Source organism: Erigeron canadensis, chromosome 9 (genome assembly GCF_010389155.1).
Source record: "Erigeron canadensis isolate Cc75 chromosome 9, C_canadensis_v1, whole genome shotgun sequence".
In the NCBI taxonomy this organism is placed as follows: Eukaryota; Viridiplantae; Streptophyta; class Magnoliopsida; order Asterales; family Asteraceae; genus Erigeron; species Erigeron canadensis.
In genome coordinates, this window is record NC_057769.1 from 28279784 (window position 1) to 28300106 (window position 20323).

Sequence of the window (20323 nt, forward strand, 5' to 3'; positions counted from 1 at the left end):
CATAAAAATATTAGTTAAGATTCAATACTAAAAGACTTATATTTAAAAGCTAGGTTTTGTTAAACCTATTCTTTTAAGGCTGCGGTGTATAAATAATTATACATTATCATAAATTTTAAGATTAATTTTATTTTGACATGAAAGATACAAATTTTTTATGCGTGCATTTAATATTTTTCATGCATCCATATATATATTTAAAATGAAAGATAACTGAAAACAATTTAATGCCTAGCTAGTTGACTCGTTCACTATATCAGGATAACACAACATTGATTGTAGGAAAATCTTCTGGCCCCTAGAACTTCTGAGAACTTCTGATCGACATTTTAACTTTCCCTGATTTTGTGGTGCATGCGCTATATATATATATATATATTATACCGTATGTAAATCCTCAATTAATGGCCATGCATTCATCTTCATGCATGCATTGCAACGTACCCTTCTATATATTCGTCTACAAAATCCATCCATTTTTCAAATTAACAATATCAATTAATTCAATAAAATGATCAACATGGCAAAACTACTGACCTTGTTGATCGCATTTCTTTGTATCGTCGTAGCAACAACGGCTAAAGATTGTGGCGGATTCAAAAACAACGGTTGGTACATGAACGTGGTGAATGAGATGTTGAACGAACCCAAGATTCAGGTTCGTTGCGCATCAAAGGACGATGATCTCGGCATGAAAGCCCTTGGATGGAATGAAGGTCATCATTGGAAGTTTTGTGACACTCTTCTTGGTTTAAACGGTGCTACCGTATTTTGGTGCCATTTTTATTGGGGTAATAAAGAACAGCGTTTTGAGGTGTTTAACACGACTATGAGACATCAGTGTAATGAGGTCGGTAAGGACTATGAAAAACCGTATTGGAGATGCACTTGGATGATTCGCCATACTGGGTTTTGGTTTAGAGATAGGAGGAAGGGTTCCGACAAGCCGCGTGATTATAAATGGTATGACTGGAAGGTAGGCCGGATCGCCTAGCTAGCTAGCTAGAATATATATATGTGTATATATATATATATAAATTCAAGACGTACGTACGTACCTACTGGCCGGCCGGTTTACGTACGTACATTATATTATATATATACACCAAAGTCCCGGCCGCCCATAAAAGTTATTCAATCTTTAATAAGTTACTACTACTTTATAAATAAAAATAAAATAAATCATGTAATTTAGTATATTGATGCTTGTAAAAATAATGCAACGTTGTTTGCATTTGGACTTCTGTTACATTTTCATCATCACACGTACGTAACTACGTACTAGCTTTGATGGGAAGTTGCAAGAAAGCTAGCTAGGTTTAATTAGTCAAGATTATTATTGTATAGTAGTTATATTGTCGTACGTCGATCATCGATGTATATATCTTGTATATGTAAGTTTATATTATATATGGAACTAATAATACCTTTTAATTATATGTACGTAGTAGCTAGCTAGCGGATTCATGAATAAATATCAACATGTATAGTTCACATTTTTTTTTTTTAGAATAATTTTAAAAGTTGTTGTCATAGCAACAAGAATCAATTCCGACAATGTAAAAGAATGGACCCTCAAAATAATTTCATTTCCTACACCGGGTGTAACAGTTATATTTAAAAAATACCAGTTTATTTTAATATATAAAGACTACACATGTCAGAGAAGGTCTTATTAAATGAAGACGTATTCAATCATAATGCAAGAAACCCGAAAAGTATATTTTATGAAATAATTAACTTGGATACATATCTTTCCAACATAACTATGAGTATTATAATTATTTGTTAGTGATTAATCTCTATCTCTATATTAAATAAAACAATTAAGATTGTGATTAAATCATCATTTTACCAAAATATTTTACATGGCAACTTCAAAATCATTTTTAAAAATTATATTTTTCTCAACTAAATAAATTTATGACATTATCATAACAATAAATTACATTACTTAATTTACTATATTTTTTTAATCCTTATCATATTATTTAATAAGTATGTTTATACATATTTTTAAATTATATATATATATATATATATATATATTTTATCAATGTGACAAAATTGATTAAATTAATTCATATTTCATCGTTTCATGTATATATTATGATTTTGTTATTTTTTTTCTTATCTTCATTGTTATGTCTATATACACAATTGAACTCTAAATATATCTCTTTGATCTACCCAGGTATTACCCGGGTTTGATCAGCTAGTATATAGAATAATTTGAATATAAATAATCTTTTTACATACAGTTACAGTATTAATGTATTACACATTACATACCCAAATAAAGAAACTTTTTCTATAACTTTCTTTATTCTTTTTATTAAAATTTAAAATAATTAAAGTTTTTTATTCTCGATCCCAATGAAAATATATATCTCAAAATTAATATTTTGATAACCAATGACTTCTGCTTATGATAATGAAGATAATATTTTTTTTCTATTTCATTTTTATTTTTCTTTATTTTTAATAAAATTTACAAATATATTTAAAAAAAGTATATTATACCAAAATTGGAGCAGCTGAAATCGTTACGCCATACTAAATCCGTCCTTGGTGGTTCAACTATAATTCTTTCATTTCAAAGGCTTCAAAATGCATGCTAACCTTATAATTTAAGAGAGCGAGATCTTTGAAAATATGTATCCAAATATAATTCTCCATATCCTAGCTAAGAAGTTTTATAGTCTAACCTAAACATGTACTTAAGTTGGTCCAACATAAGACCACCCTTGTATGTATGTGATCGAGGTGATGTATTCTTTACGTTTTCATATTCATACTAGGTCTTTTACTCGTACGATGTGCGGTTGCTTAAAAGTATAGTTTAATTAAGTCGGCTAAAAGTTTAGAATGTCAACAATTATTAGTAATTTGTTTTTGCGTTTTATATACAGTGATAAAAACTCATCTAAATATTATGTGGCGGCATCATGTATTCATACGTTTAACTTTGTTTTTACGTTTTATATACACTGATAAAAACTCATCTAAATATTATGTGGTGGCATCATGTATTCATACGTTTAACTTGTAGTTTTTGATAATAATTTATCGGTTTAAAGAAAGTTTTCACAATGTTAAAACCCTTTAGATTTTATCATGTTAACTATAACATTTGTTACTTGAAATCATATAAATTTTAACAAATCAATTGATATTCTGTTACGGTTGTGATTTTATTAACTAAATAAAATGGTGCTTGGTTTTAGTTAAAAAGAAGATTTGATATTTAATATGCCCGGTAATTATTGTTAAAAAGAAATATGTCTAATAATCAAAAACTACCTTTTAAATATCTTTTTATCTTTGTCTAAAATTAATTGTCATTGAAGTTTACGATTTCTTTTATAATTTTATAAGATAAATAATTTTATTTAATTGTCAAAGAACTGATATGATGTACCTAATTGCTATTTGAATGACAAGTTAACTCAAGAAGATGATGTTCTTAAGCTAACATTAAAAATAACATCATAAATAAAGTAAAAAGCAATACAAAAAATTAAGTAACAATATTAAGAAAACATGGTTATGGTCTTATGGATGTCTCCATCTTACTAAAACATGAGGAAAAAAAATCAAAATATACTATGCAAGACAGGAAAAAATTCTAAAATAACTTAGATAATATAAACGAACCTTAGGATCGAAAACAAATTTTTTGTGTTTTGGAAAGTGAATCTTTTTGTAGGAAGAGAATTTTAAGAAATTTATTATGAATATATATTGTGATTTGAAAGTGATCGAGTTTTACAATTGAAAACATATATTAGAGATATTTATTATTAAATAATATTGTAAAAAAATTATAAAGATGACACATAAGCTTTTATTCCATGTGTCAATTTTAAAAAATAACTTTAAATTGAAGATGCCTTTAAAAAACTAAGATTCCTACTGTTTTAATATGTATATATATATATAGGGGAAAGATAATTTGAGACCAACTAAAAAAAGTCTAAAAAGGACCATTGATTTTCGTAAGTTACACACCATCATCATGATCTACTACGATATACAAGACTTTTTTATAAAAACACTAAGACTTTCCAGCGACGGACCCACAGAAAAATCATATGTAAGTTAACTTACACATGATTTTCTGGTGGGCCTGTCGCCGGAAAGTCTTAGTGTTTTACAAAAAAGTCTTGTATATCGTAGTAGATGATGATGGTGTACAAAAATCAATGGTCCTAGTTGGTCCTAAAATAAGAAGTGGTCTCAAAATATCTCACCCATATATATATATATATATATATATATATATATATATATATATATATATATATATATATATATATATATATCTACTAGTTCTAATACTCGTACGATATACGGTAGTTTTATAAGTATAAAAAAAATTTTCGAATATGTCTCATACATCATTCATTGGTATGAAATAAATTATGTTTAAAGTAAACTGCTGATCGAAACTAGATTATAATAAAAACGGTAATGTTAAATATAATATATGTTTATTTAGAGTTTATATTTACTATAAATTTTTAGAATCGCATAAAAAATGTAACTTGTAAGCATAGTGGATAACGACAAATAGCTTTGTGATTTCATATCGTAAACTCAAAGTTTTTAAGTCTTCATGTTAATAACTTATTATAAGTAATATAAATAATAAAAGTTGAATAATCGAGAAAAAAATGACAATTTATTAATGAGAAAACGATCAATTAAATAAGGTTGTTATGTCTTTTGTATTATTAATAAGCCAAGAGTCAGAGTTGAATTATAATTCTAATAAGGAAATTGAATGTGTTATTAATAAGTTAAGAGTCAGAGTTTAATTATAAGTCTAATAAGGAATTTGAATCTATTTATAATCAAAAAAGCATATTTAATGAAATAAACAAATTAAAAGGACATGTGTCGATCAAGGATTACGCCACATGTCGTTTTAAGAATATGTCAATACTGTTTTAGTTTATTGGTATATATATATATATGGTGGCCATCAAATAAGAACGAAATTAAAATGAGAACAAATATAACATTTAAAAACTACATTTTGATGCATTAAAAGTCCATAAAACTGACATAGTGCATAATTATTTATCATTATTTAAGTGTTTAACAACACATTGTTCCGTCAAAATCGAAAAAAGCACGCTTTTGTTGAGTGCATCATTTTGAGAATACGCATCCAATATGGATGCACAAAACAAAAAACGTGTTTTTTTCAATTTTGACGGATCAATGTGTTGTTAAACACTTAAATAATGATAATTAGTTATGCACTATGTTAGTTTTATGGACTTTTAATGCATCAAAATGATGTTTTTAACTGTTCTCACCGTTCTTATTTTAAAAGTGTTCAAACCGGAGTGTTATATATATATATATATATATAGATGGTAATATAAGGCTGTCGGGTATCTAAGATAAGGTGTGGAACACTCACATATTAATTTTTTAAACCATAAAAATCCTGGGGGCCCAGACATTTATTCATTAAACAATAAATAATAAAATATTAGTATGTGAGGGGTTCACACTTAAGCTTAGGTGTCAGACAACCTTATATTCCCTTTTCCTATTCATTAAACAATAAATAATAAAATATTAGGTGATGGTGGTTGTATAACTTACACATGTGTAAGTCGTGGTGGCGGTGGTCACCGTCACCGGAAGATCATGGTGGTGGTCGAAGATAATGGTGATAGTGGTGGTGGTGATGGTCAGAGATGATGGAAAATGAATAATTGAGAAGTGTCCCTAAAATAAGGAATCACTAATATAATTTTTCCCTATGTACTATATTAATAAGCATTTAGGAAAGGTAGGCATTTAGGAGGGGTAGTTTCGTTATATCTGCCAAAGTTAAGACGCGTACAAGCAAATAAAGCTAATGAAGTTTTATTGAAGCTAGTCTTATTGAAACAAAACTACGATGTTGGTTTGCATGTGGAATTCCAAATAATGAAGTTTTATATTACAGATGCAATGAAAACTTGTTTTATTGAGAAAGAGTAATGTTAGAACTTTGAGAATGCTCTGTTGATTAATTAAAGTGAATTGTTCATTGTAGGGCATCATCAAAATGGCCTAAAAATGAAATCGATCTGTGAGATAAGTGTCAAAAAGGTGAACAATAGGAAGAAGTTTTTTCCCAAGACAAAATCAACAGTAGTTTTAACCATGATGATGGTATTGAAAACCAAAGATTGGCAGGGCCCTTGAGACCATTGAAGAGGAAAATTTTTTTTAAACAGTGATATTTCAAGAGTGTTTTGTCAAACAAGTTTTTGAAAAAAAAATTATGAAAGTGGGTAAACCGGTATTTCAAATACTAGTTTTGAATATTTGCCTCGAAACCGGTATTTGAATTACCGGTATTTGAATTACCGGTTTCAGGAAAAGTACATTTGAAGCCGGTATTTGCATTACCGGTTTCAGACTTTGCAGAGTGATATGACAAGCCACAGTACGAATGATGACCGCTACAGTTGCCCTTCGCACCAATTTCGAAACCGGTATTTCGATGGCTCTTCGATGGGGACACCTTAGGGAGTGACCTCGTCGATGGCTCAATCCTTCAACTCCTTTCGATCGATCGATGAGTGTTGACGAAGAAGAGTGGAGCGTGGTGTGGGGCCACTTTTGATTTTTTTTTTATTTTTATGTTGGCTATATCACTGATCTATATATATATATATATATATATATATATATATATATATATATATGAGTTGTAGGTATATTATATACATATGATAGTATATGTATAGATATTGAGAAAATGAAGACTTTTGACTTTTTACCAATTTTTACTTTAGCTCAAAACTTTTATAAGTTTTTATTATAAACCCTAAAGTTTTTTATTAGTGTTATTTTTTAAAATTAATGTGATAGTTTTGTTTTTAGTAAAGTAATATTGTTTTATTTTAAATAAAAGTAAGTTTTATTTATGGATAAATATAAAATAAAATAAATAGAAGTTGTGGAAGAGGGGTTATAGGGAGTGAATGTAGAAGAGGTGGATAAAGAGAGAGAAAAGTTGATGTGGCAGTGTAAAAGAGGTGTGAGGTGTTCTAGTTTAGGGAGAGGCCTAAGAGAGTTCCATGATAAATCTTAAAGGGGGTTCATTAATACATTTATATAGGCAGTGTAAATAAATTTAGTTTATAAGAAGGGTCCATTGACCACCCTACTAGTAAGGTGGAACCGCCATTGCCAAGAATTCGAGTCTACATTATAATTTGTGTTTAGCTAGTAGCCGAACCGGTTTCCCCTCCCATCATCTGCGAGCTTTTATGACAGGTATGGATCGAATATTATAACGGGGAGTTTAGACTATAATTAAGTATTAATTAGGACCCAAATGACACGTACCTTTAATCTATGATGCACAGAAACTCCAAACAGGTAGGCGTACCCGTTTCGGAAACTCCATGGGAACGGAAACTCGTACGAAACGCGTACGAAACGTTTCCTTGAAGTTTCTATATATACCGAAACATTTCTATGAAGTTTTCATACCATATCTAATTAATATTAGGGTATCAATGAGTTTATTGTATTCCAAAAACGACTGTTATCTTGCGACTATGCATACCCCCAAACACAAACCAACTAAATATACAATTGAGATCACCATCAAGCTTTTTCTATTCCAAAATTGATTAGTAAAAATTCAATCCGTGATCACCCGTCACCATCAAGCATATATTATAAATTATAAAATTATATATATAATTATACTTAATCTCTCAAGTCTCTCTCACTCAAACAATTTTTTATTTTTTTAATATTTTTATTGTCGTGTTTTTGCCGTATCCGTATCCTAAGTTTTTTAGTTTTATCGTTTCCCGTCCTCATATAGTTCTCATACCCCTTTACCGTATCCGTTTCGGTGCTACTTAGCCTTCAATTAACCTATTAATCCCGGCCAAAATACATATATATAGAGAAAATATAGAGACAGGATCACCACAAAATTATAAGAAAATCTCCTCAAACATGCAATTTCGAAAGAAATAATTTATTTTTATTTGTATACCGTTATTTTTGTTGCATATGTATTTATGGATTTCCCTAAATAATCTTTATATATATATATATATACAGGATTTTAACCAGATTTGCCCTTTGTAACTTGTAATAATATATTGTCATTTATATATATATATATATATATATATATATATATATATATATATAGCTTGTACAAAATCCATCAATCTTTGAAATACCGAAGGTGTAAAAGATCAATCGAATATATGACCATGGCAAAACCGGCCTCGGTCTTGATCTTCTTCACCACATATCTTTGTATCGTTATAGCAATAGGAGCCAAAAATTGTATGTGGTCAAACGGACGTGGTTGGATCATCAACGTTGTCAACGAGATCAACGGCCCCAACAAGATTCAGGTTCATTGCAAATCAAAAGACAACGATATCGGTATGAAAACCCTCGGATATCACGAAACCATCGACTGGAAGTTTTGTGAGAACATTATTGCCCCTAGTACTCTCTTTTTTTGCCATTTTTATAATGGTAATAAAGAACAAGTTTTTGACGTTTTTAATGATACTCTCGGGGCCTTTTGCGATGAGAAGGACCGTAAAAAGACGTATTACAGGTGCACTTGGATGGCTAAGCTGGAGGGATTTTACATTAAAGATAGGAGGGCTGGTCCTGGTAAACTGGAGACTGGTCTTAAATTGCATGACTGGAAGGTTGGTCGGGTCTAGATCAGCTCGATCTAGACCAACTGATCGACCCACCGTTAATTATTTAGGATTACTTAATTTGTATGATCAAATTAAGTAAACTACTACGTGCGTTCAAGCTCCAATTAAGTTTAGTTAAGCTAGCTTGATTATTCTTTGTTAATTAGCTAATTAAAAGTAAAATAATAAAACTTTATACTAGCTTATTAATGTGCATTTGTGTATGTGTGTACGTGTGTTATTAATAATTGATCGACTCTACAAGAAATTCGGATCGAAGATGTGATACAACTCTTTTTAGTTGAAAACGTAACCAGGATTATTGTCGTAATCGTACGTAGCTTCCGATGCTTATATGTAATTACTCGTAATTCTTTTGTAATGTAACCAGGATTATTGTCGTGTTCCTGCGCCCAGATCTGTGGGAGATGGGCGAAAAAGTTACACAACCGACTTTGTACTTTTCTGAAACGCGTTCGAAAACCTTTTTTGTTTTCACAACAAAAGAATTGTGTAAAAATTAATTTTCATCAATATTCCTTACGGCTTTTACTCTTTCACACTTTGTAAAAACAAAGTTGTACAACTAACTTTGTTTTCAATCACAATTTCCCGCAACTATGAATTTCCACAAATTTCTTACTACTTATGATATACGCGGCTACAAAAACGATAATAATTTGTCCAAAATATAGTTTTAATATTATAAAAGGGAAAATTACACTTTTGGTCCCTGAACTTGACACGTTTTTCACTTTTAGTCACTAAACTTCAAAAAATGCAAAGTATACACTGAACTTGTCACTTTTTTTTCACTTTTGGTCACTGCGCCCAGTTTTGTTAGTTTTGCTCCGTTAAGTTGCACAGATTCGTTAGTTTTTTTTTCACTTTTCGTCCTTCCAATTATTCCATAACTAAAATCGATAATCGACAAACTTCAGTGATGAAAAGTGTAATTTACCTAATTTTATTATATATATATATACCTCATTCGTCCAATTTTAAATGTTATTATTTTAATTTTTTCTTAATATTTTTACCTTTTAACTTTGACTCTAAACATTTTTATTTATAACATATAGTAGTTGGTGTAAATTTTATCAATGAAAAATATATTTAAAAATTAGTTCATTATTATATGTTTTATAACAAATTTATATAACATAGACAAAAATATTTATGGTTAAATCATAAGGCGTTATAGATTATCAGAAAAACCTACAACACGTTACTTTAGATAAACATTACAATATCTTATTTTTATTTTTGTTTATTAATAGTTAATAAAATGAATTAAGAAAAACTATATAAGTTTATATAACACACAAAAAAAATTACGGTTAAAGTAGGCATAAGAAGACTCGAAATTCAAACATAGTCACTAAATAAATCTATCTTTATAAATAAAAATTTCAATAACAATTATTTCATCGTCGTTAAAAAAAACAATTATTTCATCTAATCAAACTACTGTATAACAAATAGATAGTAACTGTAAACATAAAAAATTTGTTTCAAAACATAATAAATGAATATGTACTTTCACTAATCGGCCAAAACAATATATAAAACCTGAAGTTTGACCGATTATCGATTTTAGTTATGGAATAATGGGAAGAATGAAAAGCGAATGAAAATTAACGAATCTGGGCAAGTTAACGGGGAAAAACTAACAAAGTTGACGCAGTGACCAAAAGTGAAAAACAATGACAAGTTCAGTGTATAATTTGCAATTTTTTAAGTTTAGTGACTAAAAGTGAAAAACGTGTCAAGTTCAGGGACCAAAAGTGTAATTTTCCCATTATAAAATTTACACTAGCTATAAAAAAAATATGACATTAGGACCGGACATTTTCAGATGGTGAGTTTTTTTATAAGTAAGGTACACTTTTTTTGTATCACGCTAACGACGTATTCTAAGGTTGTATTTAACATTTTCTCCCAAAACTAATTAATGATAAAGACAATTTGTTAGGTCTGTGCTTATAAGGACTAGAATCCTTCAGCTTATTCACTGTCACATCAGGATTCCCCTCAAAACTCTTTCTGCCTATAAGATAAGCTTCTTAGAACTTTTTCGTCACATCATCAAATAATTTATCATTTATTTAACATTAAAACACTTTATAAATGATAAAAAAAAATAATAACATATAAATTAGTAAAATTTTAAAAATACAAAAAGTAATAAAAGACTAAATTAATTTTGGGGGTTATATTTAAAATTTATAAAACAAGCAAACTTATTTATTAATGTGTTAGTATTTAAGGATTAGATTTAAAAATTAATTATATATATAATATATCATCACACCCACTTCATCTTCATCAACAATCGGCCTCCACCTGCAAAACTTCGACGTCCTCCACCTGCAACACACACAATACAAAGACATATACATAAATATATCTATATAATACATACATATGTATATTAGTATATAAACCACAAAAAAAAAGAAACAAAAAGCATCCCCGTGGCCCCACCTCATGTCGTCTTCCAACTTCTTCACGGGTACGTTTTGCTCGGACGCACCCGTTTGGACGCTCCATGCCAATGGTGTCTAGCATCCCAAACCTCCAAGACGCAAGGTTTGGACGCATATAAGCACAGACCTTACAATCCTATCAACAACAACTAACAATCTGGCAAAACAAACAAAACTTAATTACGTTAACATTTTATTGAATGTCAATGATAAGATAAAATCACAAAATGTAACCAGATCCCCATGTTACTTGCCAGTTCGTGAAAATATTGAGAAAAACAATGTAACAATCAAAATGCGATGGCTAGAATAAGAAAACAAAGCTAATTGTTTGGTAGTGTGGAAAATAATGTTACCTAAAATCGTTGTAAATCCTACATCTTAGTATACATAATCAATTCTAAATAATTGCCCTTATTTAACACCAAAAATGTAAATTAAAGATTTCTAATTAAAACCAAATAAAGTCCTTGCTAAAAATAACATAATTAAAATTAATTGGTTATTTTTATGCATGTAATTCCAAAAATAATGGTTGTAGCCTTGTTTAAACAACACCTAACTTTTTTCAAAAAACATAGAAACAAAAAAACATGATCAAACTAACTTTTTTGAGTTTCCCAAAATACTAATAAAAAATATCATTTTTTAACTTAAGTTTGGGAAACAACATTATGAAATTATTTTATTTTCCATTTTTCATTTTTATCCCTTCTTTCCCAGGCTTCAACATGTATTAAACGCGCTTTTAATATCTTTCTTTGTTCTCTATAAGTGGAAAGCCTCATCCATTTTCTGAATAATTAGAGACGGAAACTTATTATAAAAAATTTATACATACACAACCTTATTTATTATGCAATTTCATTTTTCAAACCGTAAGTACAGCCTTTCATCAACAGGCAAAACCTGTCTCATAACATTATCATCTTAACCACATTAGTATATATTCTAAATGGGCAATTCTCGGTACAACACCATAAAAAATCAGAAGGCATTTATGATATATAAATAAGCAGTGCCGTCTCTGAGGATTTATGGACCTAGTCCGAGAAAAAAAGGGCTCCTAAGCTAAATTTAACAAATTATCTTAAATTAACTAACAATCAAAAGTTATCTCATTATCTGTGAGATGATTAAAAATTTAATAATTAACAATTTAAGATTATGTTTAAATAAGTAAAATCTAAATCTAAAACATAAAATTTCAAGATGTTCAAAATAAATATAAAAAAAATCTTTAAAAAACAATAAGCAACAAACTGTTATGCTATTGTTTTCTTGAATAATATATGAGAAAAATGAATATGTGATTGTCATGTACCTAAACTTTGGTATAAAAGGCCTCACATACTAATTTTTTTTAAATATTTTTTGTATTATAAATAAATGATTGGGCTTATGTCTTTATGAATTAAAAAAATTAAGATGTCAGGGTTTTATATCTAAGCTTAGGTACATGACAACCATATATTCTCATTTCTCCTAATATATACCGTACATGTATTGTTTACAATAAATGAGAAAAATGACTACTTACGTTGTCAATAAAAAAACGGTAGACAATGAAGTGACAATGTCACGGCGGCTTGACTGTCGGGTTCTGAAATAACGTACTGAATAACTTTTATTATGTAATTTCATTTTTCAAACCGCACGTACAGCTTTTCATCAACAGGCAAAACCTGTCTCATAACGTTATCATCTTAACCACATTAGTATATATTCTAAATGGGCATATAATACGTACACCCATTGTACGTATTCTCGGTAGAACACCATAAAAATTCAGGAGGTATTTATGATACATAAATAAGTTTAAGGGTCAAAATGTAAAACTTATAAAAATTTTATGTGTAGTACCTAAGGCATGGTTCTACCCATCATTTTCACATTCTAAATTGCATGAATCGGATTTCGTGTAAGTTTTTATATAAATAAAATAATGTAAAGAACTTACTTCTATCAATGGGTCTGTCAATTTTTAGTATTTATTTCCTTCTGTATTTATTATCAATTTTATTATCTAACTTTATAAATTGTTATCCATTTTATTTATATTGGTAGTGTTGTGTTCCTTAAAAATTATATTATGGTTTACGAAGTGTCGTTATTAGTTATTGATATATCATTATCACATTTTCATTTATCATTTCATCTTATATTTGTAACTATGTCATTTTTATAAAAGGTTTATTCGGTGTTAATATAGTTATTGTTTAAATATTTTGTTATTATAACAATACCAATATTGTTCATTTTCTTTCTTTTTATATATTAGGGTTATTTTAATTATTGTCAGGTGGCTACACTTTAGGGGGCTAGGAGTGGAGAAGGTTGAATTTATTAACCTTTTCAAATTTAACCAATAATATCCATCCAATTCATTTTACTCTTTCAATCCTTTTAATCAATCCTTTTAACTATTTTTACTCGCATTTTATAAATTTCAACCCTCCCCATTTTTTTGAAATAATCATTAAAAAAACATAACATTTTATTATTAAAAATATATTATTACATTTAGAAACTAAAAGAAAAAAAATACATTGCAACATTAATTTTTAAACTAAAAACCACAACATACTAAATTAAGTCTTATAAAAAGCAATTATTTAAAAACATATTATTACGGATTAAAAACTTTTTAGAAACTGAATGAACTTATAAACATTCAAAATTTATAGGGTGTTAAATGAAAATAATGATAATATAAAAACCAAAATGTAAACATTTCAACCTAAGGCTCTTATATGAAAAATAGTGATATCTAAATTAAAAAAAAAAAAAAAAAACTCACTTTGTCTTCCTCTTTCTCTTTTTACCACACAACCAATCTACCAATATATTAAAACAGAATTGAGGTATTATTTGATCGACACATGGCGTATTACTTAAACAACAAGTGTCATTTTTAATATCCTTAATTAAATCGAATTAAAATTTCTAATTAATTTCTACTTACCATCTAATATATAACTTATTTATATGTTTTTTTTTTAATTTCCTAAATTCAATACAACTTCTCTATTTTATTTAAGTGTGCGCCTACCTCCCTAATATGTATATAACGATTGTTTACTTCGATAGATCGTAGTTATTATCTGATTAAATTCTAATTTTCATACTTTTGTCGCTATTATTCTTTGAATACAAAACTTGATTATATTAATTATTCCAGTCTTTTGGCTTATATTAATTACTTATTGTTTTTTGATTATTTATTTTGTAATAAAGTTTTGTTTGTTCTATGTGTATGGTATGTTTTATGTGAACGTATATTGCGATCTTAATTTTTTCCCATCCAAAGTTTAATCTCATTTTATCTCCATGTTTGTTTCTATATTATAACTTTTGATATTGATATCCATCAATAAACTAAAACAGGATTGAGATATTCTTAAAGCGACACGTGGCGTAATCCTTGATTGACACGTATTATTTTAATTTATTTATTTTATTAAATTAACTTTTTTAACTGTACAACTTCCTCATTAGATTTATAATTAAATTCTAACTTTTCTTTAGTAATAAAAAATACATTATAACCTTATTTAATTAATCGTTTTTCTCATTAATAAATTTTCTTTTTTTCTTTATCAATTATTCAACTCTTATTACTTATATTACTTACAATAAGTTATTAACATAAAGACTTCAAAAGTTTGAGTTTACGATCCGAAATTACAAGGTTATTTGTCGTCACCCACTATACTTACAAGTTCCGATTTTGATGTGGTTTTAAAAATTTAAGGTAAATCCAAAACTTTAACTAAACATATATTATATTTATCATTATTGTTTATTATAATTTAGCTTCAATCATCGATTTACTTTAACCACAACTTATTACATACTCACGAATTATATAGGAGGCGTATTCGAATTTCTTTATAATACAATTTATATAACTACCGTACATTGTACGGGTATTAGTACCAGTATATTATAATTAATTACATACATACAACAAAAAGAAGAAAACAAAGGGAAAATGGCAAGCATTAAATGGAGAACGGTCATGTGTCGACAGGTTCACCACCCGCTTCCCCACCCGTCCAACCATAAATTTAATACCGCCAACAGTGTTATCGCCGATATCACACCATAAAATGGCCAACCCGCTCACCACTCCTAATGCCCGTTACATGTTATATCATGATTATAGAAATTACGTCTGACGAGAAAATGCTCAGGTACATATATATAAATTGCGTGCGTGATTTTGCGTGCTGTCTCACAACCCTCTTTTTATTATTATTATTTTCATTTCCGTCGCATATAAACTTTTTCCTCTTTGTTGTTTTATACCCATGCCTTCTAAACTTCTACATACTTCCACCCAGCTTTTATATAGTAGAATAAATCGTAAACAATGCTCGAACAACTGTAATGGAAATGAAAGATCTATAGAATAATAGAAAAAGCTTAAAAGAAACAGGGCCAAACGATGATTTATTGGAAAAGTTATGGTGTTCTTTCTTTCTTGACATGTGTGTCAGTGTGTGTCATTTTTTAAGAAAATTTGAAAAATGAAAAATAATATTTATGTGAGTGAATAAATAATATCTACGGGGCTTCAATTGTTGTGTTGATATAGTTCGTTATTGTAGTCTAACTGCGTTGAACCTGCTTGAAGAAACCAAAAATGAAATAAGTGTTAAAAAAAAACAAAGAAATAATCTGAAGAAAACTAAAAATGTTTATTCGATAAACCAAGGAAAACACGTCAAAAAGTTTACGATATCGAATACATATATTTATTTTGTGCAAGAAATCCAAAAATGAAAAAAGAAAAATAAAACAAAATGTTGAATAAAAGTTTCCAATATATCAGTGAGAACACAAAAGCAAAAAATAGTGTGAATAACACAAAAAATAAACAATAAAAAGAAATTCATATAGTAATGCGGGGTATAAAATGAACCAATCAAAGAGAACACAAAAGTAGCAAAAGTGTAAAAAAAAAGCCAAAAAAAAACACTCAAACGGAATCCGATATGACAAAATTCGAATACTGATCGGAATTAACATGGACCAGTAGAACGGTGCCACGGGCGAATATTGAATGGAGCCACATGGCGAAAGTTGAATGGGGCATGCACAATTCATAAACATGCCCATAAATAATATTGCAATATTGTAATAGTTTGAACTTATTATTATTTTTGTTTTTAAACAGCACCATAATTTTTTAGATAATTTAGATTATATAAGTGGACATATATTACATATTTTTTTGTTAGAGATAAAAAGCAACGGGATGAAAATTTGATTGTTAAAAAAGTAAATCATATTTATTGTAAGAAACGTCTATTGATAAACAACTACATCTTTTATACTATTGACTGTCGGTAATTATTATGTCATGTGTGCGTCTCAACCTTTGGATCTTTAGAGCATGCATTACGACCTGGGCAACGCCGGAGAATTCAAGTAGTTTTTTTTCTAGACATCGTAGCATTAGTAGCAATAGTTGGGCTTGGGCAAGCAGTTTGGGTTGGATCATCAATGTTGGCAACACACTTATATTTGATGACCCAAATACATATGTACACACACTGACATACACACGTATGTAAGAAACAATTTGTTCCACCCATTAATTGATACTGGGAGCCAAAACTTATAAAAATAATTTAATAACGTATATAAATAAATAGTATATAGTAAATATAATAATAAATAATAATATAACAAAGAGAATTAATATTAATGATAGTATTATTTATAAATTATAAATAAGAATAATACTCGTAGTAATGTATGTGAGCTCAAATAACCAGGTACATGTTTTTCGTTGCAAAAAAACATTTGTGACAAATTTTCGTTACAGAATAAAAAAAGGATATACCAGGAGATCTAGATCTGACTTTTTCATTCACACTCGGCTCTCTTAAAAAACACACACATCCGTTGCCAGATTCTCTCGCCGGTAAAGTGTAAGTACCGAAGAATTCAATCTTTTCTCTACTTTCTAACCATATTCTAATCATGACTTGGTAAAGTTTCATAACTTCATAAAGTTATGACTTAATAAAGTTTCAGATTCATACTTATATAAATTATTTTTAGATTTTCATATATATTCAGATTTATATTTATGTTTTTCAGATTTAAACTTTTGTATATTTATACTTTTCAGATTTAAATGTATATATATTTTAGAAATATGTATATTTCATATTTATATATGTATATATTTTAGATTTATATATAATAGTTTATGTATATTTTGAATTTCTATTAAACAATTTTATTAATTATATAATGTATGTATGTATAATATTTAATGTATGTATGTTTTGTGTGATAGATTGTTGTTGTCGTGGACGTTCGTAACTGCTTTCTTTCTCTTTTTTTTCTATCTTAGTTTTTTCTAACTATATCGGTAAGTTTTCTTTGTTCGTCTTCTATGTAATGTATTTTAACGTGATCATCCCCCGTTTTATACCATGGGTCACCCGTCAGAAAATAAGTTAATAGAATTGAATTTCAGATAGTCCTAGTTTAGGACTGCTTTTTTGAGTATTTTGTCTCATTTTATGATATGATGTGTATAATTGGTTTACTATTTAAGAAATATTTGGTAAGCATTTTTCTTTTGCTCTTACAATATGTGTTTAATACACATCTTTGGGGAGCTAAGGGGAAATGTTGTCGAATTTTTTTCAAACAGTATATCAGTTATAATCGTTCATATATGAAACAAAACATTCAAAAAATGGGTTAGGATGCCACCTAGCTACAAACCGGTAGCTATCTATCCACTTGTAATTCATTAGTATTGATTGTATCTAATGTATACAAAATAAAATTTGTCGAGTTAAGATGATTTGTATTCATAATTCCTTAGTTTTTAATATGTGATGATAATATTGTTTGTAGACGCAATCATGACGATCGATAAGAGTCGGACAACTTTAACAAATAAGTTTTCTAGAGAGTATTTAATTGGTCTTACTAGATTCAAGGAAAGGTGTAAGAATGATGAGTTGTTCAGTCACCAGTGAAACAGTTGTTCAGTCACCAGTAGTTCCAGTCGTACCTCAAACGACAGACCCCATGCATGATGAGAATGATGTCACACCTGTTACTTATAAACACTATTAATTACATAATATTACATAATAAGGTCTTAAACTTCAGTCATACAACACAGAAGAGCGGAAGTCTTAAAGCTTTTTATTATAACTTAAGTACAACCTTATCTTATTTTACAAACAACTAGTTAAGTCATCGCTTCCTTGTAAAACTTTTCACCTCCTCTTTTCCCTTTGAAGTACGTGCCTTATCAGATCCTGAGATGCATGTTTATTTACTAATTAGCCAATGGCCTAGTGAGTTCAAGGGTTCATAATATACAATAATATTCTCAAATAATATACTGTCATTAACATAAAGAGTTCATACTGTAGAAAATACATCATGTGGTACTATACTGTAGCTATATGATACCGAATAATTTAGTGAGTAAACACTTATATCGGTAATAGCATGTATATCTGTAATAAGTCGGCGTCCTGACAAGTCCACATAGATGTATCATAAAATAACTGTACAAATCTAATCATGCATATATAAATATAACTTTAATAAAATAAATGCATGAAAAGAACTGTAATAACATGTATCCCAGTTTATAAAATAACTTGAACTCATCTTGACTCCTTGCTATATATAACCTGACTTATCCAGTATAATTACCTACAAATATAATCCCCCACTTATATAATTAGGACATTATTAGTAATGTCGAACACAAATATGTATATGTCAAAAGTTTATAGTTTGTCCAATAGTCTAATGTTTAGTCAAATCTTCTTAAAGAAATCGTTATATCTCACTGTTTAATATTGAGACATAACTTAGTATAAAATATGACATCTATTATTTTTAACTCACTTAACAAATTATGATTGTTCTAGACAACCATTTGATGTTGATAACTATATCTATACATATAGCATAATAGATTAAATTTTTGTCTTCCAAATTTAACTTTTACAAAATAAAAGATGAGTTTTATATAGATGTATATAAGTCACTTTCATGCAGGAGGTTTTTATATATGAACATAATAATCTATTCCACAAGAATCTTCTATTTATTGAATTGAAAATGAGTTTCTCATAATATAACCCATAGTACATAAAAATTACGGTATATTAAATACTTCATATCGTTCCAAATGCCATCCTTTTATAAACAACTAGGTATTTTACCCGCACGATGTGCGGAAAATAAAAAAGTTGTTTAATATATACATAAAAAAGGTTTTTTTTAAAGAAAAAATATACACATATACAGGTTCCAATAACTGTTAAACGCATTAATAAATTATTAAACAACTTTATTGTTAAAATTCAATATGATATAATTCATGGTCTATTCTCGGTTCAATATAATTTTGGATTACATTACATCCTATCAACAATATTTACATAATCTAAAAATGAAACATATCTTTCATTAAGACATCAACAATATCATCAATTATCACTATGATTTTGATTTAATTTACATTACATTCTATCATCAATATCTAAATAAACTAAATGTGAAATATATCTAATCCATATGTTAATAATATCACAAATTATTACAAAATAAATAATCAAGTTAAACAAATTAAAGTAGTTATACATAAAAAAATTTGATCACAGTTATTCATGTTTATGACTTTTCTTATCATTTTAATAATAATAATGTAAATTTAATAAATCACCTTATTATTTGAGTAGGGATTGATCATTTTCTTTCGTGTGCCATCAACTTTCTTTTCTCCTTCAATTTTTGTTAACTTCTTGTCTTATTATTTTTGGTACTAAATCGGCTTGGTAGCAATAAAATATGTATATATATATATATATATAACATAATTATATAATAAGAATATTAAATTAGAAGTAGAGTTTTGATAATATCTATTTATGAAAAGTAAATATTTATCAAAATTAAAAGTATATTACGATTGTTCTAAATATGTTTATTATTAAATCCCAATATTGTTGTCACATTTATTTATGTTTTTATATATATAACTAAAATTAATATTGTAATAAAAAACATAGGGATGTCACATAGGATATATGTTAATATTTAAGTATACTTTTAAATTGAAGA

At 28.1% G+C, this 20323-nt stretch overlaps 2 protein-coding genes across 2 annotated transcripts; both read left to right on the plus strand.

Moving 5' to 3' along the window:
- Positions 1–520: 520 nt before the first annotated feature.
- On the plus strand, positions 521–994 carry LOC122583477 (S-protein homolog 20-like). The gene has a single exon (XM_043755876.1). It carries the CDS (start codon positions 521–523, stop codon positions 992–994), a length of 474 nt encoding a protein of 157 aa, XP_043611811.1.
- Positions 995–8258: 7264 nt separating this feature from the next.
- On the plus strand, positions 8259–8729 carry LOC122583478 (S-protein homolog 1-like). The gene has a single exon (XM_043755877.1). It carries the CDS (start codon positions 8259–8261, stop codon positions 8727–8729), a length of 471 nt encoding a protein of 156 aa, XP_043611812.1.
- Positions 8730–20323: the final 11594 nt, after the last annotated feature.

Excerpts from the sequence above, each read along its gene's own strand:
- LOC122583477 (XM_043755876.1), top strand. The coding sequence starts at position 521 with ATGGCAAAACTACTGACCTTGTTGATCGCATTTCTTTGTATCGTCGTA.
- LOC122583478 (XM_043755877.1), top strand. The coding sequence starts at position 8,259 with ATGGCAAAACCGGCCTCGGTCTTGATCTTCTTCACCACATATCTTTGT.